The following is a 23491-nucleotide window of genomic DNA, read 5'->3' as shown; positions in this document are numbered from 1 at the left end:
GTGTGCATGAATACTACACAAACCAATGTTGATTGGAACATAATCAGAGTAATAGCCTATAGTTTTCCACTAAACCCCAAATTCTGTTTAGCATAGAGGATGAGGGAGAAGACGATGTCATTCAGCACACAGTCGGTGCTGCCATTCAATAAGACCTTGGGTGACATGGTGATGGCCTTAACTCCAATTTTCTACTTATCTTTCTTGAAAAGGAGTCAAGACTTCAAAAAGAAGAAACTTAAAAATGGTCAGTACGACTGAGTAGGAGTACATGGTATGTCACACAACTCTATCAGAAGAACATTATTTTAATTGGGAAATGTTGATGCAGAAGGGACCAGTCACTTGAAGGAAAGTATGCCAATGCAGCAAGCAGTTAGGAAGACAAATTGGATTTGTAAATAAAAGGATATGTACAGAAACAAGGGCATCTTGCTGCAGCTATACAAGACCTTTGTGACACTTGTAGTATCTTTGTTAGAATTGTACATGGGATGTAGGAATCTCTGGCTAGGTTGGCAATTACTGCCCCATCCTAATAGCTCAGAGGGCAGTTAAAAAAGTCAATTACATTGCGGTGCATCTGGATTCCTTAGGTCAGACCAGTAAGGATAGTAGATTTGCCTCTTTCATTTTTAAACAATGCCTTCTAATTCTAAATCCCAAAAGAGGGAACTTCCTCAGCAACCACTCTGGTCAATTACACGTTTCAATAAGATTACCACTTTTTCTAAATGCCAGCAAACTCTCTTCCAGCTTGCTCAACTTTTATGCATAAGTGGCGAACCCTTCACCCCAGGAATTAGTCAAGGAAACTTCCTTCTTACTGCTTCTAATGCAGATTATCTCCTTTGAAAGAGAAAAATGGTGCACAGTAGGCCTGCAACGTTTCTTTAATTTCACACACTATTCTCCTTGTAATAAAGGCCAACACCATTTGTGGCCAACATTGAAAGGTTTCTATAACAGCACACCCAGTTCATGCTCAAGACAAACCAATAAATTTCTAGAAACAAATGATAAAGGATATGATAATCATGGGGAAAAATGGCAGTCATGGACAATCCACTATAACCTGGCTGAACGAATGAAATGGCATGTACCTGCTTCCATGTCCTTACTTCAAAAGAATTTAAGTGGCTGCAAAAGGTTTTGGGATTTCAAATGTCATGGAAGGCATCACATAAAGACTTTTTTTTTATGTATGTATTTTTTTTTATACATACTTTATACCTAAGGCACTATTTAATCACAGCTGCCTACTGTTGGGTTTACAGCCACGGCATAGTTGCTATCAGCAAGGTCCTGACTCAAAAGAGTCAATCTTAAAGTCAAACTTTACCTGTAACAACTGTTGCTGAGCTTTGATCACATCCCTGCACTGCTGAATTTCTATTTTCAGCTTCTCAATTTCTTGCACATGATCAGCTTTGCTGATAATTTCATCACGTTCACAAAAACCAGAGTTCACCAAGGCTGCTGTAATAAATGCAATTCAGCCCATTAGAATTGCACGAATTGAAGGTAAAACAAATCATACATCTGAACGTACTTAAATTACAACAAGGCTTTGCATTTTCCACATTTCTAAAAAAAAAATGAAATATCAGTGCTTGGGAACTTTACCAAGAAGCATAAAGTAGGTGTTTTTCTAATAGACAACAATTCTTTTCTGGCTATACACACTAGTAGAGTGGAATGACAGGTGATCTCACTGAAATATGCGATCCTTAAGGGACTTGACAGGATTACATGTTGAGAGGATGTTCCCCCTTATGGGAGAGTTAAGGACCAAACTAGTAGTTTCAGAACATCGGGACATCAACTTAAGACTGAAATGAGGAGAAATTTCTTCTGAGGATTGGGTGTTTTTGGAACTCCTTGTCACAGAGGGTTGTGGGAGCAGAGTCCTTGTGTATATATTTAAGGCTGAGATAGACAGATTCTTGATTAGTCATGAATCCAGAGTTAAAGAAAAATGCAGGAAAATGGATATGAAGAACGCAAGGTCAGATTAACCATGACCCTAGAATGGCATAGCAGGTTTGGAGGGACCAAATGGCCTACTTCCGTTCCTATTTCTTATGGATTTCGAGATTGGCATCATTTAGCTGGAATTAGTCTTTTATATAAAAAAAGACTTATTCTTGCATAGATATGAGAATCACTTGAAAGGCCAGCAATTTTGCCTAACCCTAATTGCCCTTTAACAGAGTAGCTTGCTTGGCCATTTCAAAGGGCTAGGTAAAAACAAGGACTGCAGATGCTGGAAACCAGATTCTAGCCTTCGGCTTTTGCCAGAAACGTTGATTTTCCTGCTCTTCAGATGCTGCCTGAACTACTGTGCTTTTCCAACACCACTCTAATCTAGAATCCATTTCAAAGGGCTGTTAAGAATTGACCACAGTGCTTAGAGTCTGGAGTCACACACAGGCCCAAATGTCCCTAAAGCAAATAACAAATAGAAGGAGGTTTACACATTGATGACAGGTGACAAGTTGATGATGGTGACAGTTTCATGGTCACGGAGACCAATTTTTAAATCCCATATTTTAGTAGACTTTAAATTCAACTAGCTGCTATTGTGAAATTTGAATGCATGCCTCTCATAGCATTAGTTTGGGTTTCTGGAATGCTAGTTTTCTGATGTTACTACCACACGATCATCTAGCCAGAAGCATTAGTCTATTAATAATTTCCAGTATTTAGGTGTCCTCAATCAAATAAATGAAGTAGTAATTTAGTTCAATAATATACCTTAAAACAAGGGTTATCCAAACAAGAGTCAATGCATGACAGGCCTTTCAATGTGGTACATCATTCCAATTGTACTTTATTCCTTGCTATTTGTTTGGTCCACTTGAAATTTCTTGATTTGGAACTGGGTTTAATCATCAGTTTCTTTATAGCCCACAAAATCCCGTGGCATTCACCAGATGAATACAATGGGGGAGGGATGGCCTAGTGGAATTGGGGTGGCACAGTGGCTCTGTATTTAACATTGCTACCTCTGTATCAGGGAGCTGGGTTCGCTTCCAGTCCCAGGCAATAGTCAGAGTTTGAATGTTCTTTTGGGTGGATTCCTCCCATAGTCCAAAAGATGTGCAGTTTGGATTGGTCATGCCAAATTGTCCCACATTACCCAGGGATGTGTGGGTTAGGTGGATTAAGCTCTGGGAAATGCAACTCTGACTGGTGAGTCAGAGTTGGTGTGGATACGATGGGCTGAATGGCCCTCCACACTGTTGAGATTCTATGGAGCTGGGGGAGATAATGTTGGTGTTGCAGTAATGTAGTCAGCCTAGTACTCCAGAGGCCCAAATAAATGCTCATGAAGGACACTGGGTGCCCTCTTACTACACTTGCTGGTGGAACTTATTAAACAACAGTAACAATGCAACTAACAATTGTACAGGAATGCATACAATTCACAATTGTTGTTTAGTGAAGATGATCTGCCCATCTTCACCTAGACTGGTCTACACAGAACTCCAGGCAAGAATGAGGATTACAGATGTCGGAGATTAGAGAGTGTGGGGTGCTGGAAAAGCGCAGGTCAGGCGGCATCCGAAAAGCAGGAAAGGAAAGAAAGAAAAAAAACCAAAAAAACCCCGACATTTTCGGGCAAAAGACGATTCTCCTGCTCAGATGCTGCCTGACCTGCTGTGCTTTTCCAGCACCACACTCCCGAATACATAGACCTCCAGTCAGAGTAACATGGTACATTTTTACTAAACCTAACAAGCCATTTGTGTAGAGGGTAACCTGGGATAGGTAATAAATCCTGGCCTTGTTAGTGGGGCCCCCATCTCAAAAATTGTTTTTTTTTTAAAAAAAGAAAGAGGGATCCTCATAACAGACTGCTTACAACTATCCTGGACAATTCAATTATGAACAAGTCAAAAACCATACCTTGGGTGTCGAGTTTCTCAACATGGCTTTTCAGTATTCTCCACTGTTGCCGGATACTGTTGGTGAGTTGCTCCCGGACTACATCACACGAAAGCTCCAAGTTATTTTCTTTGTTTGATCCATGAGAATCTTCATCATTGTCAGATCCTGTCTGAGGAATAAAATGAAAAAGAAACTTGCTTTAAAATAAACACATCCCTCCACATGAAATCAAGATTTTCATTTTCTAACAGAAATAGAAAGCATTTTAATGTCTTTTGCATAGAAAATATGTGACAACACACTAAGATTACAAGTATTAGATCATTGAGACTTTTTAAATCAAATGTTGTAAATCCTTCCAATGCACTCAGTTACAATCACCATTCATTCCTTCCCCATCATCAGGTTAAAAATCCCAGAATACCTTTCAACACTGTGGATTTATCTCCCATCATGGACTGGGGCAGTTCAAGACAACAGCTCACCATCACCTTCAAAAGGACAACTGGATCCAGAAAACAAAGACATTGCACCCACCTCCCATGAATGAATTAAAAAACGTAGTCAGAGGTAGATTCAGAGTCAATACCACTGGTGGGTTATAGGGAATATATTATTGTGATATCTTGCTCAGCAGTTCTTTGAGAGAGGACGACAAATTGGGGGAAACTTTAGGACTTCTGAGAGATCAATCAAAATAAACAAATAAAGATCAACTACACATGTTTATAAACTTTATGAACAAGTGGTTTTTGGCATGCCCCAGCAAATAGCCCAGGCAGCAATGAAGCTGCAATTGCTCATACTTAACAGCTGGGAGACAGAGACCAGGGCTATACGCCAGAATTTGAGAAGATTTGTAGCTAGGGTGCTCGTTGTTGTGGTTCTGTTCGTTCCTAGAGGCATGGTACTCATCCACAAATTCAATCAATAAGCACATCGACCTGGACCCTATATACCGACCACTGCAGTGGACAGCTGGAACCTGACAACCGGAAGCGGCAGATTCAAACCACTACAAATGCCGGAGGAAAGATCACAGAAGCACTTCACAGGAGGCTCCCAAGCACTGAGGATGTCACCTCGACAGGGGACGAAACGTCTGCAACACAAATTCCCAGCTCGGCAAACAGAACCACAACTATATGCCAGAATGCCACCTGGTCTTATGGCTATGGGGTTAATTGCTCAGTAAAGGAAAGTAACACACCACTTAGAGTAAGCAGTTCAGAACAGCAAAGCTTCAGATACCACATTTGTGTTGTGTTATCTCTAACACCTTGCTCTTCTGGTTCTAATATTCAGTGGACAATTTGAGAACTGGGAGTAGGAACGTAGCAATTGCAAGGTTAAAGTCAATTTCATCCTCTCTGGAGACATCCTAGTACTGGAGACATCCACAGGTGAACATCTGTGGAGATTGCTTCATTCTGTTTGAGATTTTAGAGCAGATTTCTAACAACAGCTCAAATGACAGACTCACACTGAGGTGATACAAACGTCTTCTATACAAGCATGTGACTAACCAAAACATTAAAACTGCTATGAAACCAAAATACTACATATTTTGAAGTGACAGGGAAAAAAAAAGACATACCCATATACTGGGCATTTATTCCCTAAAATGAAACAAAGGACTGCAGATGTAAGAGATTCTAATACAAATAGAAACAGAAATTGCTGTAGAAACACAGCAAGTCTAGCAACATTGGAGTAGAGAAAACTGCTTCCTGTATGGTTTCCATTCTGTTTCTCAATTGCCTTTGTCTCCATTCTGCGATGGTATCTTCCACAGGGGTCTTTAGAAACATCCACTTTTTCCCCCTCAACTGAGGATTCCCTGCCACCATGGTTGACAGGGCCTTTAGCTGTGTCTGGTCCATTTCATTCACTTATACCCTCACACTTCCTCTTCTCTCCCACAATAAAAAGAGCGCCCCTTAGTCTTCACTTTCCACCACAACAGCGTCCCAGTTCAGAGGGATCACTGAACTCAATGTTAACTCCATTTTCTCTTCACAGAAATGCCAGACCTCAAGGAGTTTCGCTACCAATGTTTTTAATTGTTTTTAAAAATATTGTCAATTGTTCTACATTAAGTAGTACTAAGAGTTAGGTATCATTCAAAAAGTTGTCATACAAATGGCAGAGAGCGGCGCGAGTTGGGCGGAAGTGAAGTTGGAGCGCAGAGCGAGTCGGGAAGGCAAGTGATTGATATTTGAGTGGGTGCGTTCTAGACCCCAGGCCCTACATAATAGGGCCTTCCTCCCATCCTCCTCCTCTCACCTCACTTTAAAGTCCACAGGTAAGCTACTCAGTGTTCTTGTTTTGGAGACGAAGTGTAGAGTAATGGCAGCGCAGGCAGTGGAATGTTCCTCCTGCAGGATGTTTGAGGTAGGGGTGACCACCGATATTCCTGCCGACTTCATCTGCAGGAAATGCAGTCAGATCTTGCTCCTCACAGAACGAGTTAGGGAACTGGAACTGGAGTTGGAGTTGGATGAACTGAGGATCATTCGAGAGGCTGATAGATAGAAGCTACAGGGACATAGTTACGCCAGAGAACAGAGGTAGCTGGGTAACAGTTAGAGGCGGGAAGGGGAGGAAGCAGGCAGTGCAGGGATCCCCTGTGGTCGTTCCCCTCAACAATAAGTATACCGCTTTGGATACTGTTGGGGGGGGGAATGGCCTAGCAGGGGTAAGCTGCAGTGACCGGGTCTCTGGCATGAGGTCCGGCTCGGAGGCTCAGAAGGGAAAGGGGGAGAGGAGAAGAGCGCTAGTTATAGGAGACTCTAGTTAGAGGGACAGACAGGCAGTTCTGTGGACATGGGCGAGACTCTCGGATGGTTTGTTGCCTCCCAGGTGCCAGAGTCCAAGACTTCTCGGACCATGTCTTCAGAATCCTTAAGGGGGAGGGTGTGCAGCCAGAAGTCGTGGTGCACGTTGGCACCAACGACATAGGTAGGAAGAGGGGTAGGGAGGTCATTCAGGAGCTCAGGGAGTTAGGCTGGACGCTAAAACGGACAGTCGCAATCTTTGGGTTGTTGCCGATGCCACATGACAGTGAGGCAAGGAATAGGGAGAGAGTGCAGTTGAACACGTGGCTGCAAGGATGGTGTAGGAGGGAGGGCTTCAGGTATTTGGACAATTGGACTGCATTCTGGGGAAGGTGGGACCTGTACAAGCAGGACGGGTTGCACCTGAACCAGAAGGGCACCAATATCCTGGGAGGTAGGTTTGCTAGCACTCTTCAGGGGGGTTAAACTAATTTGGCAGGGGGATGGGATCCAGACTTGTAGTCCTGCAAGTAGGCTAGCTATTTGTTAGGATGTCCAAGAATGTAGGGAGGCTGTGGAGAAGGTAGCACTGACAGGGAGTACTTGCGGACACAGAGATGGGTTCAAGTGTGTATACTTCAACGCAAGGAGTATCAGAAATAAGGTGGGTGAACTTCAGGCGTGGATCGGTACCTGGGACTACAATGTTGTGGCCATCACGGAAACGTGGATAGAAGAGGGACAGGAATGGTTGTTGGAGGTTCCAGGTTACAGATGTTTCAGTAAGATTAGGGAGGGTGGTGGCGTTGCTAATTAGAAATGGTATAACAGCTGCAGAAAGGCAGTTCGAGGGGGATCTGCCTCTGGAGGTAGTATGGGCTGAAGAAGTCAGAAATAGGAAAGGTGCAGTCACCTTGTTGGGTGTTTACTATAGGCCCCCCAATAGCAGCAGAGATGTGGAGAAACAGATTGAGAAACAGATTTTGGAAAGGTGCAGAAGCCACAGGGTAGTAGTCATGGGTGATTTCAACTTCCCAAATATTGATTGGAAGCTCTTTAGATCAAGTAGATTGGATGGGGTGGTGTTTGTGCAGTGTGAACAGGAAGCTTTTCTAACTTAGTATGTAGATTTCCCGACCAGAGGGGAGGCCATATTGGATTTAGTACTTGGTCACGAACCGGGACAACTGATGGGCTTGTTAGTGGGTGAACATTTTGGTGATGATGACCACAATTCTGTGACTTTCACCTTGGTTATGGAGAGAGATAGGTGCGTGCAACAGAGTAGGTTTTACAATTGGGGGAAGGGTAAATACGATGCTGTAAGACAGGATCTGAGGAGCATAAGTTCGGAGCATAGGCTGTCAGGGAAGGATGCTGTGGAAATGTGAAACTTTTTCAAGGAACAGATACGACATGTCCTTGATATGTATGTACCTGTCAGGCAGGAAAGAGATGGTCGTGTGAGGGAATCTTGGTTGACGAGGGAGGTTGAATGTCTTGTAAAAAGAGGAAGAAGGGGGCTTACATAAGGTTGAGGAAACAAGGTTCAGACAGAGCATTGGAGGGATACAGGATTGCCAGAAGGGAGCTGAAGAAAGGGATTAGGAGAGCTAAGAGAGGGCATGAAAAGTCTTTGGCGGGCAGGATCAAGGATAACCCCAAGGCATTTTATGCGTATGTGAGAAACATGAGAATGGCGAGAACGAGGGTAGGTCCGATCAAGGACAGTAGTGGGAGACTGTATTGAGTCGGAAGAGATAGGAGAGGTCTTGAATGAGTACTTTTCTTCAGTATTTACAAATGAGAGGAACCGTATTGTTGAAGAGGAGAGTGTGAAATGGACTGGTAAGCTAGAGGAGATACTCGTTAGGAAGGAAGATGTGCTGGGCATTTTGAATAACTTGAGGATAGACAAGTCCCCCGGGCCTGACGGGATATATCCTAGGATCATGTGAGAAGCAAGAGAGGAAATTGCAGAGCCGTTGGCAATGATCTTTTCGTCTTCACTGTCAACAGGGGTGGTACCAGGGGACTGGAGAGTGGCGAATGTTGTGCCCCTGTTCAAAAAAGGGAATAGGGATAACCCCGAGAATTACAGGTCAGTTAGTCTTACTTCGGTGGTAGGCAAAGTAATGGAAAGTGTACTGAGGGATAGGATTTATGAGTATCTGGAAAGCCACTGCTTGATTAGGGACAGCCAGCACGGATTTGTGAAGGGTAGGTCTTGCCTTACAAGTCTTATTGAATTCTTTGAGGAGGTGACCAAGCATGTGGATGAGGGTAGAGCAGCAGATGTAGTATACATGGATTTTAGAGAAAGTGAGGTCTGCAGATGCTGGAGATCAGAGCTGGAAATGTGTTGCTGGAAAAGCGCAGCAGGTCAGGCAGCATCCAGGGAACAGGAGAATCGACGTTTCGGGCATAAGCCCTTCTTCAGGATTCCTGAAGAAGGGCTTATGCCCGAAACGTCGATTCTCCTGTTCCCTGGATGCTGCCTGACCTGCTGCGCTTTTCCAGCAACACATTTCCAGCTACATGGATTTTTGTAAGGCATTTGATAAGGTTCCCCATGGTAGGCTTATGCGGAAAGTCAGGAGGCATGGGATAGTGGGAAATTTGACCAGTTGGATAGAAAACTGGCTAACCGGTCTAAGTCAGAGAGTGGTGGTAGATGGTAAATATTCAGCCTGGAGTCCAGTTACAAGTGGAGTTCCGCAGGGATCAGTTCTGGGTCCTCTGCTGTTTGTAATTTTTATTAATGACTTGGAAGAGGGAGTCCAAGGGTGGGACAGTAAATTTGCAGATGATACGAAGACTGGTGGAGTTGTGGATAGTGAGGAGAGCTGTTGTCGGCTGCAAAGAGACTTAGATATGATGCAGAGCTGGGCTGAGGAGTGGCAGATGGAGTTCAACCCTGCCAAGTGTGAGGTTGTCCATTTTGGAAGGACAAATAAGAATGTGGAATACAGGGTTAACGGTAGGGTTCTTAGTCAGGTGGAGGAACAGAGGGATCTTGGGGTCTATGTTCATAGATCTTTGAAAGTTGCCACTCAGGTGGATAGAGCTTGTAAGAAGGCCTATGGTGTATTAGCGTTCATTAGCAGAGGGATTGAATTCAAGAGTCGTGAAGTGATGTTGCAACTGTACAGGACTTTGGTTAGGCCACATTTGGAGTACTGTGTGCAGTACTTTAGGAAAGATGTGGAAGCTTTGGAGATGGTGCAGAGAAGATTTACCAGGATGTTGCCTGGAATAGAGAATAGGTCGTACGAGGATAGGTTGAGCGTGCTGGGGCTTTTCTCATTGGAACGGAGAAGGATGAGGGGTGACTTGATAGAGGCGTATAAGATGATCAGGGGAATAGATAGAGTAGACAGTCAGAAACTTTTTCCCCGGGTACAACAGTGTTACAAGGGGACATCAATTTAAGGTGAAGGGTGGAAGGTATAGGGGGGATGTCGGGGTGGGTTCTTTACCCAGAGAGTGGTGGGGGCATGGAATGCGCTGCCTGTGGGAGTGGCAGAGTCAGAATCATTGGCGACCTTTAAGCAGCAATTGGATAGGTACATGGATGGGTGCTTAAGCTAGGACAAATGTTTGGCACAACATCGTGGGACGAAGGGCCTGTTCTGTGCCGTATTGCTCTATGTTCTAAATGGGGCTATGTTGGCAGTAATGCACGGAGGAGAAAGTGAGGACTGCAGATGCTGGAATCAGAGCTGAAAATGTGTTGCTGGAAAAGCGCAGCAGGTCAGGCAGCATCCAAGGAGCAGGAGAATCGACGTTTTGGGCATGAGCCCTTCTTCAGGAATGAAGAAGGGCTCATGCCCGAAACGTTGATTCTCCTGCTCCTTGGATGCTGCCTGACCTGCTGCGCTTTTCCAGCAACATTTTCAGTAATGTCACTGGACAACTATTGCTCTGAGAACACTAGCTCAAACATCATTTAAATTCCATTATAAAATCTGATATTGCAAACCAATGTCAATAACAATGGCCATAGATTCTCATAACTCAGCTGGTTATCAAATTACCTTTGGAGAAGACCATCTGTTATCTTTAACTGGTCTAGACGACAAGTGACCCCAGACCCATAGCAATGTGGTCGACTCTTAAATCGCCCTCTGAAATGGCCAATAAAACCACTCTAATCAAGAGAGTTAGACCTCATTGGCAAGGCCATCCCTATGTCTCAAAGAATGACTACAAAAACAAAAAGTTGGGGAAAAAAAAGCAGCAAAATAAAAATTTTGCTGGTTGATAAAAGTGAGTTTTGAAACATGAAGTAGAAATAGGGGGAAAATTGAAGGGACAGAAGAAAAAGCGATGCGTTGTCACACCGCTTAGTCTGACCATTCATTCGATTTTTAAAACCAGGAGGAAAAAAAAGGTGTTAAATTTAAAAACTAGCGTTATCTGTCCAGAGTAGAAAGATACTCAACACTAGGGGACAATTTGTTGCTATGGTAAATTGGCAAGGTGAACTGTTAGCCCTCATCAGGAGAGGGAACAAAGGAAACACTCCTTGAAAAATGGTATAAAGTACAAATAATCCCCGATTAGATTTACACAATTCAATAAAATACAATAAGTTATTTATGGATTTGTAGTTTACAAAGGATGAAGATTGTTATATCGAACAGCAATAAAAATAGCACAACTGACAGATTGCATTTTCTAGTAATGCAGAATAAAAAAGGTGTGATCTTATAATAAAAATTTGAATACACTGACAATAAATATTGTGAAACTCACTGTACCACTGCTATCTTCTAGGTGTTCTTTTGGTCTCTGCTTTCTGCGGCTAAGAATAGACATCATATCTTTCTTCATCTGCTGTAGAACTTGCTTCAGTTCAATATTTTCCACCATTAGTTCTTTATGGTGCCTTTCATAGTTGTTTATAAGAGATTTGTACATTTCCCCTTCATTCCTGCATTTTTGGAGAGAGAAAGAGAAACGGAGAGACACACACACACGAGAATTATAGCCCTGTCACTTATAGAACAGGCTCTTTGGCCCACATCTGCACAATCACGAAGCCATTCTAAACTAAACCCATCTCACCCACATGGTCCAGATCACTTGACTCCCTACCTCTTAAAACATTGCTATCACACCTGCTTCTACCACCTCTCCTGGTAGCACATTCCAGGCCACCTACCATCTACCAAGTCAAGTAACTTGCCTCCCACTTTGCCTTTAAAATATGTTCCCCCTTTCACATTAAACCTATGCCCCCTAATATTTGACATTTTCAATGTGAAAAGACAGATTCCAACTATCCATGCCATCATGCCTCCAAAGTTTTATATTCTATCATCAGGTCATTCCCTCAACCTCTGATGCTCTAGTGAGAATAATCCAAGTTTTTCTAACTTCTCCTTATAGCTAATATGCTCCAATCCAGGCAGCATCCTGATAACTCCCTGTAGCACCTTCTCCAAAGCCTCCACATCCCTTTCTAATAAGGTGGCGACCAGGACGCACACAATACTTCAGCCACATTTGGAGTAATGTTTTATACAGCTGCAACATGACTTGCTAACTCCATGCCCCAACTGATGAAAACAGGATGTTGCACACCTCCTTTACCACCTAACCCACATGTGCCACCTTCAGGGATCTACATCATTACATCCCAAACTCCCTCTGTACATCAACGCCCCAAATGACTCCGTCATTTATTATACATTTTGTCTCTTAAAATGAATCACTTTGTCTGGATTAAACTCCATCAAGGAGATAGTGAGGACTGCAGATGCTGGAGACGGCGTTAGATTGAAAAGAGTGGTGCTGGAAAAAGCACATCGGAGGATCAAAAGAGTAGATATTTCAGAAATGACCCCTCATCAGGGCTCACGAAGGGTAGTGTCTAGATGCTGTCTGACTGGCTGTGCTTTTTCCAGCACTACACTACCAACTTAAACTCCACCTGCCATTCGCCATCCAATTTTCCTACTGATCTATAGTCTCCTACGTTCTTTGACAACGTTCCTCACTATACACAATTCCACCAATTTTCACCTTGGAGTGCAGGTTCATAGCTCCTTGAAAGTGGAGTCGCAGGTAGATAGGATAGAGAAGGTGTTTGGTATGCTTTCCTTTATTGGGCAGAGTATGGAGTACAGGATTTGGGAGATCATGTTGCGGCTGTACAGGACATTGGTTAGGCCACTGTTGGAGAATTGCGTGCAATTCTTGTCTCCTTCCTATCGGAAAGGGTTGAAACTTGAAAGGGTTCAGAAAAGATTTACAAGGATGTTGCCAGGGTTGGAGGATTTGAGCTATAGGGAGAGGCTGAACAGGTTGGGGCTGTTTTCCTTGGAGCGTCAGAGGCTGAGGGGTGACCTTAGAGGTTTACAAAATTATGAGGGGTATGGATAGGATAAATAGACAAAGTCTTTTTCCTGGGATCGGGGAGTTCAGAACTAGAGGGCATAGGTTTAGGGTGAGAGGGGAAAAATATAAAAGAGACCTAAGGGGCAACGTTTTCACGCAGAGGGTGGTACGTGTATGGAATGAGCTGCCAGAGGATGTGGAGGCTGGTACAATTGCAACATTTAAGAGGCATTTGGATAGGTATATGAATAGGAAGGGTTTGGAGGGATATGGGCCGGGTGCTGGCAGGTGGGACTAGATTGGGTTGGGATATCTGGTCGGCATGGACAGGTTGGACCGAAGGGTCTGTTTCCATGCTGTACATCTCTATGACTATGTCTTTACAGAAGGGAATTGTGAAATTACATATTTGTGGGCTGTAGTTCAAAACTAGAAACACAGATAAAACTTGGTTAAGTAATTACACAGTACCTGGCTTCTGTTTTCCCAGTCCTCCAGGCACTACGTCTGCCATCAGACCGACCCACATAATTCAGAATGTCAATACCTTGAACAATTTTTAAAGGAGGGAAAGTCAGGAAAGGATTTAAATTGTGAGAATTTACAAATGCTACCAACATTTTTCCTGCCACTTCTATCGGAAGTATGACGGACAGGAATCAGTGGATTTCCCTAATTAAATACCTGTTTATAACAATTAATAAGTCTTACCATGACTGTTGGTACGGCACTTTCTGCACCTCATAAACAGCACTAACAACTGGTGGAGGACTATCCTATACTACTTGATTTAAACTAGAATTAAATTAAAATTATTCTGTTAAAATATTTATTTTGCAGGATTTTGAAGTACTATTTGCACTAATGTGGTTAACCCAGCAGATGGCACTAAGTGCCACGTGGATAAATTAAACTAGAAATACAAGGTGCAGTGACAGTAATAAGCAGATTAGTCAAAAATAAAATCTATCCAGAGTGAGAAGGCTTCAATGTCATGTTTATACAAACCTTGAATATTGGTACAAATTTCATTTACCTATCGCCACAATTTTTTGTTTTAATATTAATATTGGTAACCCCTATAGACAAATCACAGATGTAGAGTTGCATGATCACCTGTGTAACAGCACTAACCACTACTGTAAGAAAAAAGCTTCAAAAACAAGTTTGAGGTTGAGGCTGTTAAAACACATTTAAGAAACATGTCAAGGATGGGAGTGAGTTAGCAGCTTATTTGTAGGGTCTCAAAAGGCGACATTAAAGAAAACAATTTAATGCCAATGAATTTGCTAATAAGAAAGCAACATTAATCATGGTGGATGAACAAGGAACTTTAAACTTGGGGTATTGGTTTAACAATAAAAAGGATAACCTCCAATCTTTCTGATGCTTGTAAGAAAGATATTTAACAGTTCTTCTATAGTGCAGTATAGTTTGTGTTTTTCCCCTCCCCCCAGTGCAATTAACTCATTCTTTTGTTAAAGTACATTGGCTACCTTTTGTGAATATGCTTAGTGACTGAACTCCATAATAATCAATTAACAAAAAAAAACCTTACAGTCTATCAAAGCTGACTGCACTCTGCTATCGGACTGGTCTGGTATGCCATCAGCTCATATTGTAATACCAGTAAAACACTGCGGTGCAAAGATCTAAACTACATTACATACTTCATACCATGATTTTGAAGGCAGTATTTTAACAGCAAAATTATGAAACGTCATGCAATTAATTGTGCCTAAAATTAAGACATTTGATTTGAGTATAGTGTTACACATCACCTGAAAAAGGTTTTGCATCTTTTTTTTTTTTAAAAAGAAGCTTCACCGATTTAATAAAGTCCATGAGTACAGCAAGGGCATAGGATACACCAGGACCACTGCACACTAGTCATTAGACACAATCCATTTGGTAATAAATTAAGCATTGGGTCAAGTTGCCCCAACACTTCATTAATACTGATGAAATCCACCACCACCAACAACTCCCTAACCCAACACAAGACTGCATGAGCCCAGGAAGACTTACATAGTTTTTTATCTTTTTTATCCATCACAAGTTGGTGCAAGCGTTCTTTCAGTTTATTGTACTCTCGTTCCTTTCTCTTCAAGTCATGATTGTATTGAGTAGCACGACTTGCTATTATATTTTGCAATTTTTGTATCTAAAAAGTACAACAAATTCAGTAACTTAAAAACACCAAACTGTTTAGGCTGTGATCAGTCTCAAAATAGTGTGATAAATATTCAAAAACTAAACTTATACCACCACCTATGTCAGATTAAAATACAGCATGAAGATTCATGCAATTTCAGTTGGGAGCAGGATATCTTACTTCACTAAAACTTAACTTCAAAAGAAAAAAAAAAAGAACAGGGTCCAATCCAAACTCTGAGCAGGACATTTTTCATCCCCAGGTTCTTGAAGTCTGGACACTTCCAAATTAAAATATCTTGCACAGGTTTGAGGACACCAGCACAAAATTCCATACATATTCTCAATGGAAATTCAATAGATCAGCGAAAATTTTAGTCAAGATGGAAGCCAGCTAGTTGACTCTTAAAAGAAGTAAATGAGGTAGGAACAGCTTCAAAAGCACAATAACCAAAACCTGTTCACAGTTTGATGCCACAATGGAGCTTTAGTTTTCAACATTAGACTTCATGTTAGGAGGTCAAAACAAGAACTGCTGTCCATAGTGAGATTTTAGCACGCCCTTGTTTAGATGTACAGGCGAAAGTGCTAAGAAAAAGCAAAGAGACTAAGTGAAATAGAAATACAAAAGGGAGAAACTCAGGAAAACACAAAGGGAGCGGAAACAATTGCATTTAAGTAATATTGTATCACCTCCCAATGAAGTTTGGAAGCACTATACAAACATGCAAATACTGCTGTTGTATAGTTATAAACATAGCAATCAGTTTGAACCATTGAATAGAACTATTGATCATTGCAGTACACAAAGAAGCCATCGGCCCACTGATTCTGCACCCACTGAACAGCATCCCACCCAGACCCACCACTCCATGCTAACTCTAATACCACATTTCCCACTGCTAATCCACCCAACTGTACATCTTTAGACTGTGCGAGAAAACCAGAGCACCAGAAGGTAACCCATGCAGACAAAAAAAAAAAAACGGAGAAAAAGTGCAAAGTTCACACTGACACACAGTCACCACAGGCTGGAACTGAACCTGGGCTCATGGTTCTGGGAGACAGCAGTGCTAACCACTGCTGTCCAAATGGCACTGAACAAGGTCCAAACAAAATGAGAGAATGAAAAGGTATATGGTTGATGGACAATGCTGGTTCAGGCACGTGCGGTTATTCAACTAGCGAAATGGGATCTTCAAAATTCACTTGGGCAGATGGAGTGATTTTATCACACCACCTGAAAATAGAGAGATCGAATCTAACTTTGCAGCGTTTACTCTGTTCTGCATGAAGTGTCTATTAAATCAGATTGCTTTAATAGGTTAGATTTTTCCCTCATTTAATAGCAAGGAATTTAAAGGAAAACTAGTTCAAAAATCAACTTCAATCAAGAGGACTCTTTCACTAGCAACATTCATTCTTGGGAAGACATTCTATGTACCCATTCAAACAGAGAAATATTTTGCAAGTCAAAAATTTATAAAACAAAAGAATCAGATGCATAGTTAAAGAGAAATTTCTCAAACTGATTTTTTAAAACTTGACAAGATCAGTATAAGATATCTTGGTAAAATAAAATGATCGGCAATTAACTTTGCTTTACTTGGTACACATTTTGAAGTGTTTACCTCCTCCTTTTCATTCTTCAGCAAACCATGTAAAGTTCTGTTCTTCAATTGTAGCTGTCTATCTTTTTCCTGAAGAGCTACAACTTCTCTACGAGACAATTCCAGTTGATCCTATAAATATTCAAAAGGGATTATTCAAAAGCCCAAGAGAGTCATCTCTATCACTTAAAATGTCATAGTGCATCAACTTGTAAAGCAAGTGCATCATAAATTGATAGTTCACAGTTTTGACAACTAAAATCCTACTTGGAACTTAAGGTTAACCTACTCAACTAGAGGAGTAGTACATTCCTCCCCCCCCCACCACCCACCTTTCAACACCTCACTTGCAAATAGAAGTTGAAATTGAAGAGACAAGTCAAGGAAGTTGACATTTGTTTAAAAAGTATGGGTCAATGTGCCTCAACTAAAAAAGTCTCTTAAGCAGGTTTTGACAGCTCTCTCTCTAATGGAATGGGGTGGAGTGAATGTCAAAGATCATAGGAAAGAGGATTTCCCCGGTTTTTAATAAAGTACTCTTTGTGGGAACTACATACGAGAGCAGCTGTATATGGTAAAATAGCATATTCAAGCTCAACTCATTTATTTCTCCACCTTCAATAAAATATGACTAACAGCAAAATACCTTTAGTTTAACTTGACTGTGGTACAAATGATCCATATCACTACTGGATTTCAGATTTTGTGTTTCCATATCTTCTAATGCACGAAGACTTTTGCGATGAAGTTGAAGCAGATCATACATGCAATTTAGAATGGCCTCCAGGTTTAGTTCTTTCTTTGAGGAGTTTTCAGTGTAAAAGGATGGAAATCCCAATGTAGTGAGTTCCTAAAATATTAAGGAGATATTTGTAATGAAGCTACGGTGTAGTAAAACTTAAATAGCACGGGGCTGATTTTACAGGGTGCCATGGCATTCACAGCCCATCTCATCAAAAATCTGGGGAAATCAGAATTGGGTCATTTCTCAATGCAGAAAAGGCCAAGATAGAGGTTGTGGCAAGGGGCCAGATTCAAGAGGCTGGGTGGAGGGCTAGAAAGAGGATGCAGATAAAGGGTAGAGGACAAAGGAAAGAGAGAGGTGGAGGAGGTCAAGATAAATAGCAAGGGATAGAGATCACACCCAAAAAACAAAACAAGAATCTTACTTAGGCTGTCAAAACTAAAGACTAACAGGATGGGATGAATTGTTTACATAGCCATTGGATTGACCACTTCAGGGTCTCAAGACCTAGGGAAAGTCAGGTATCTGAAGTTTGTTGTAGTTCGGTTCGCCGAGCTGGAAGTTTTTGTTGCAAACGTTTCGTCCCCTGGCTAGGCGACATCATTAGTGCTTGGGAGCCTCCTGCGAAGCTACAAATCTTCGCACAAACTTTGAATCTGAAAATTTCCCCTGCATGATTGTATGATTTCATTTATAAAGAGAAGTAGGGCCTAGTGGCATTAATCGCTAGACTGTTAATCCAGAGAGCTTTCATATTCTAGGGATCTGGGTTCAAATCCTGTCACAGCAGATAGAACTGGAATTCAATAAAAACACACTAATTCAGTCCAATGACGATCATGAAATCATTGTCAATTGTCAGGAAACATCAAATGTCCTTTCGGGAAGGAAGTCTGCCATCCAAGTCTGGCCTACATGTGACTCTACACTCACAGCAATGTGGTCAATCAGGGACAGGCAATAAATACTGGCCGAGCCAGCAATGCCCATGTCTCCTAAACAACAATAAAGGATATTGGGGCCAGCAGAGAGGCATGCTGCATTTTGCGTGCCCTCCTTATAAAATTTCATTTTTTATTTATACAAACAAGTGGGATTCAATGTAACCTCCTAGTTAAATCAAGTTTACAGGAATCTTCTGTACCTACAGTAAATCATTCAGCATTGGTAATTTAAAAAAAAAAAACTTTGCTTACCGAACTTTCAAGTCACTCGTTTGACTTGCAGAAGTGGCTGTCAAAGGGATTGATTTTTGTATGCTCAAATTTGAAAGTCTGACAGAGGAACAGAGTTACAAGATGGGAACAGAGCTTCAAGTGCAGCACAGTGGCTCAGTGGTTAGCATTGGTGCTTCAGAGGCTCACTGTGGACTTGTTGGGCCGAAGGGACATTTTCCACACTGCAGGGATTCTAAGTTACTGAGTCCTAGGTGAGCTGCAAGAGATTGAAAGGGATACTGCACAAACCAAAACGGATAGAAAAGGCAGTCATTTAGGTGAAATTATATAAAAGATTTCCAAAGAAAAAAAAAAATTTCACTTCAGAGGTGGCCTGAAAGAAAGGATGGGAGAGGATGTTGGAAAAATGGGCATTATATACTGCATTCATTTGAGGGTATCAGTGTTGCACAGGAACACCATACTATGCAGTGCAGGCAGCCCACCGGTATGCATAGAAAAGGAACACAACAGCATACGAGGAAAGCAGAGGCAAGCACATGCTCGCAGGACAAAAGTCTATTGAACTAGAGGGACATCTCTACAAATAGAGACACAATGAAGGTCACCGTAGATGCTACAAGATAAAAATACGGACAACAAAAATCAAAATCAGGCCAGATTTTAGAAAAGACTTACCTGATTGAGGTATGCTGTGCATTGCTCTACATTCTCCTTTGTGCAAAACAAGCTTAAATGATGATTGGTAAATAAAGGCAGTGTTTCAGTGGAACTGTTATGGGGAGACATTTGTGGTCTGGATATATAGTGGTAAATAAATTCTCTGCTGTCTGTTATAAAACAAGAAACAAAATTAACTAAACGAAACGTGTATAACAGCTAACAGATTGTTATAAAGTCACTCACTCAATTTAAAACTAATTCATACATCTACTAATATATTAAAGATGTGATTTTTAAGCATTGAACCCTTGGAGATTAAATTACCTATAGTATAGAAATGGGACCCAGGGAGATAGTGAGGAAAGAGATCAATCTGAGACTGATACAGTTGAGAACAGAAGTGAGTCAAACAGTCAGGGCAGGCAGGGACAAGGTCGGACTAAGAAAATAAACTGCATTTATTTCAATGCAAGGGGCCTAACATGGAAGGCAGATGAACTCGGGGCATGGTTAGGAACATGGGACTGGGATATCAAAGCAATTACAGAAACATGGCTCAGGGATGGACAGGACTGGCAGCTTAATGTTCCAGGATACAAATGCTACAGGAAGGAGAGAAAGGGAGGCGAGAGAGGAGGGGGAGTGGCATTTTTGATAAGGGATAGTATTACAGCTGTGCTGAGGGAGGATATTCCCAGAAATACATCCAGGGAAGTTATTTGGGTGGAACTGAGAAATAAGAAAGGGATGATCACCTTATTGGGATTGTATTATAGACACCCTATTAGTCAGAGGGAAATTGAGAAACAAACTTGGAAGGAGATCTCAGCTATCCTGTAAGAATAATAGGGTGATTATGGTAGGGGATTTTAACTTTCCAAACACAGACTGGGACTGCCATAGAGTTGAGGGTTTAGATGGAGAGGAATTTGTTAAGAGTGTACAAGAAAATTCTCTGATTCAGTATATGGATATACCTACGAAAGAAGATGTAAAACTTGACCAACTCTTGGGAAATAAGGCAGGGCAGGTGACTGAGGTGTCAGTGGGGAAGCACATTGGGGCCAGCGACCATAATTCCATTAGATTTAAAAATAGTGATGGAAAAGGATAGACCAGATCTAAAAGTTGAAGTTCTAAATTGGAGGAAGGCCAATTTTGACAGTATTAGGCAAGAACTTTCAAAGGGTTTTTACAAATACATTAAGGACAAAAGAGTAACTAGGGAGAGATTAGGGCTCCTCAAAAATCAGCAAGGTGGCCTTGTGTGGAGCCACAGGAGATGTCAGAGACACTAAACAAGTATTTTGCATCAATATTTACTGTGGAAAAGGATATGGAAGATATAGACTATAGGGAAATAGATGAACATAGAACATAGAAGAATACAGCGCAGTACAGGCCCTTTGGCCCTCGATGTTGCGCCGATTCAAGCCCACCTAACCTATACTAACCCACTATCCTCCATATACCTATCCAATGCCCGCTTAAATGCCCATAAAGAGGGAGAGTCCACCACTGCTACTGGCAGGGCATTCCATGAACTTACGACTCGCTGAGTGAAGAACCTACCCCTAACTTCAGTCCTATATCTACCCCCCCCTTAATTTAAAGCTATGCCCCCTTGTAATACCCGACTCCATACGCGGGAAAAGGTTCACACTGTCAACCCTATCTAACCCCCTAATCATCTTGTACACCTCAATCAAGTCACCCCTAAACCTTCTTTTCTCTAATGAAAACAGCCCCAAGTGTCTCAATCTTTCCTCATACGATCTTCCTTCCATACCAGGCAACATCCTGGTAAACCTCCTCTGCACCCGTTCCAGTGCCTCCACATCCTTCCTATAGTATGGCGACCAAAACTGCACACAATATTCCAGATGCGGCCGCACCAGAGTCTTATACAACTGCATCATGACCTCAGGACTCCGGAACTCAATTCCTCTACCAATAAAAGCCAGTACGCCATATGCCTTCCTCACTGCACTATTTACCTGGGTGGCAACTTTCAGAGATCTGTGTACATGGACACCAAGATCCCTCTGCTCATCCACACTACCAAGTATCCGACCATTAGCCCAGTACCCCCTCTTTTTGTTTTTCTTCCCAAAGTGAATCACCTCACACTTAGCTACATTGAATTCCATTTGCCACCTTTCTGCCCAGCTCTGCAGCTTCTCTATATCCTGCTGTAACCTGCCACATCCTTCCTCACTGTCAACAACTCCTCCGACTTTCGTATCATCCGCAAACTTGCTCACCCAACCTTCTAACCCCTCTTCCAGGTCATTTATAAAAATGACAAACAGCAATGGTCCCAAAACAGATCCTTGCGGAACACCGCTAGTGACGGCACTCCATGAAGAAACTTTGCCATCAACTACTACCCTCTGTCTTCTTCCATCCAGCCAATTCCTAATCCAAACCTCCAACTCACCCTCAATGCCATATCTCCGTATTTTCTGCAGTAGCCTACCATGGGGAACCTGATCAAACGCCTTACTAAAATCCATATATACCACATCTACCGCTTTCCCCTCATCAACCTCCTTCGTCACCTTTTCAAAGAATTCAATAAGGTTTGTGAGGCACGACCTGCCCTTCACAAAACCATGCTGACTATCCTTGATCACATTATTCCTATCCAGATCTATTTTCACCTTTTCCAGGATTTCCAACACCTCTTCTCTACATACCTCAAAGCTATCCATTCTACTTATTTGTGACTCAGTATTCACATCGACGACAATGCCCAGTTCCTGAGTAAATACTGAAGAAAAGTATTCATTCAGTGTCTCCCCAATCTCTTCCGCCTCCACACGCAACTTCCCACTACTATCCTTGACTGGACCTATTCCTATCCTAGTCATTCTTTTATTCCTAACATACCTATAGAAAGCCTTAGGGTTTTCCCTAATCCTACCGACTAAGGACCTTTCATGTCCCCTCCTTGCTGCTCTTAGCTCTCTCTTCAGGTCCTTCCTGGCTACCCTATAACTCTCAATCGCCCCAATTGAACCTTCACGTCTCATCTTGAGATAAGCCGCCCTCTTCCATTTAACAAGGGATTCCAATTCCTTATTAAACCACGGCTCCCTCACACGACCCTTTCCTCCCTGCCTGACAGGTACATAATTATCAAGGACACTCAATAGTTGCTCCTTGAACAAGCTCCACATATCATTTACACTCTTGCCTTGGAGTCTACTTTTCCAAGCCACACATCCTAAGTCATGCCTCACCGCATCATAATTTCCCTGACCCCAGCTATAACTCTTGCCCTGTAGTACACACTTATCCCTCTCCATCACGAGTGTAAAAATCACCGAATTATGGTCACTATCCCCAAAGTGCTCACCTACCTCTAATTCTAACACCTGGCCTGGTTCGTTACCCAGAACCAAATCCAGTATGGCCTCACCTCTTGTTGGCCTGTCTACATATTGTGTCAGGAAACTCTCCTGCACACATTGAACAAACACTGACCCATCTATCGAACTTGAGCTATAGCTTTCCCAATCAATATCAGGAAAGTTAAAGTCCCCCATAACAACCACCCTATTACTGTCACTCATCTCCTGAATCACCTTCCCTATCCTTTCTTCAATGATTCTAGGATTATTAGGAGGCCTGTAAAAGACTCCTAACAGGGTGACCTCACCTTTCCTATTCCTAACCTCAGCCCAAACTACCTCAGATGGCAAGTCCTCATCCATCGTCCTTTCCACCACTGTAATACTATCTTTGACAAGCAATGCCACACCTCCCCCTCTTTTACCCCCACCTCTGACCCTACTAAAACATTTAAATCCTGGAACCTGCAACAGCCAATCCTGTCCCTGTTCTAGCCATGTCTCCGTAATAGCCACAACATCGAAGTCCCAGGTACCAACCCACGCTGCAAGTTCACCTACCTTATTTCGTATACTTCTTGCATTGAAGTATACACACTTCAAGCCACTTTCCTGTTTACAGGCACCCTCCTTGGAAATTGATGCCATGTTCCTAACCTCCCTACACTCCAGGCCCTGCACCCTGAAGCTACAATCTGGGTTCCCATGCCCCTGCAGAGTTAGTTTAAACCCCCCCCAAGAGCACTAGCAAACCTCCCCCCAAGGATAC

The 23491-nt window shown here is 42.2% G+C and overlaps 1 protein-coding gene across 8 annotated transcripts in view; it reads right to left on the bottom strand.

Annotated features, from left to right (window-relative positions):
* Positions 1-23491, bottom strand: part of LOC122554109 (afadin- and alpha-actinin-binding protein) — a 62751-nt gene that overhangs the window by 7383 nt on the left and 31877 nt on the right. For 7 of the 8 annotated variants that reach the window (XM_043698600.2, XM_043698601.2, XM_043698605.2 and 4 more), the window contains 8 exons: positions 19382-19533; positions 17427-17630; positions 16802-16912; positions 15045-15180; positions 13488-13563; positions 11430-11607; positions 3913-4063; positions 1343-1479 (listed from right to left, as the gene is read on the bottom strand). In XM_043698600.2, coding sequence (XP_043554535.2) covers positions 1343-1479; positions 3913-4063; positions 11430-11607; positions 13488-13563; positions 15045-15180; positions 16802-16912; positions 17427-17630; positions 19382-19533 — 1145 coding nt within the window. The remainder of the gene's footprint in view (positions 1-1342; positions 1480-3912; positions 4064-11429; positions 11608-13487; positions 13564-15044; positions 15181-16801; positions 16913-17426; positions 17631-19381; positions 19534-23491) is intronic. The other variant, XM_087990374.1, reaches the window with a different exon arrangement.

This window comes from Chiloscyllium plagiosum, unplaced genomic scaffold (assembly GCF_037043375.1).
Source record: "Chiloscyllium plagiosum isolate Xiang-an unplaced genomic scaffold, Cpla_swu_hap1 HiC_scaffold_9, whole genome shotgun sequence".
NCBI lineage: Eukaryota > Metazoa > Chordata > Chondrichthyes > Orectolobiformes > Hemiscylliidae > Chiloscyllium > Chiloscyllium plagiosum.
This window is presented reverse-complemented; position numbering and strand designations above follow the sequence as displayed.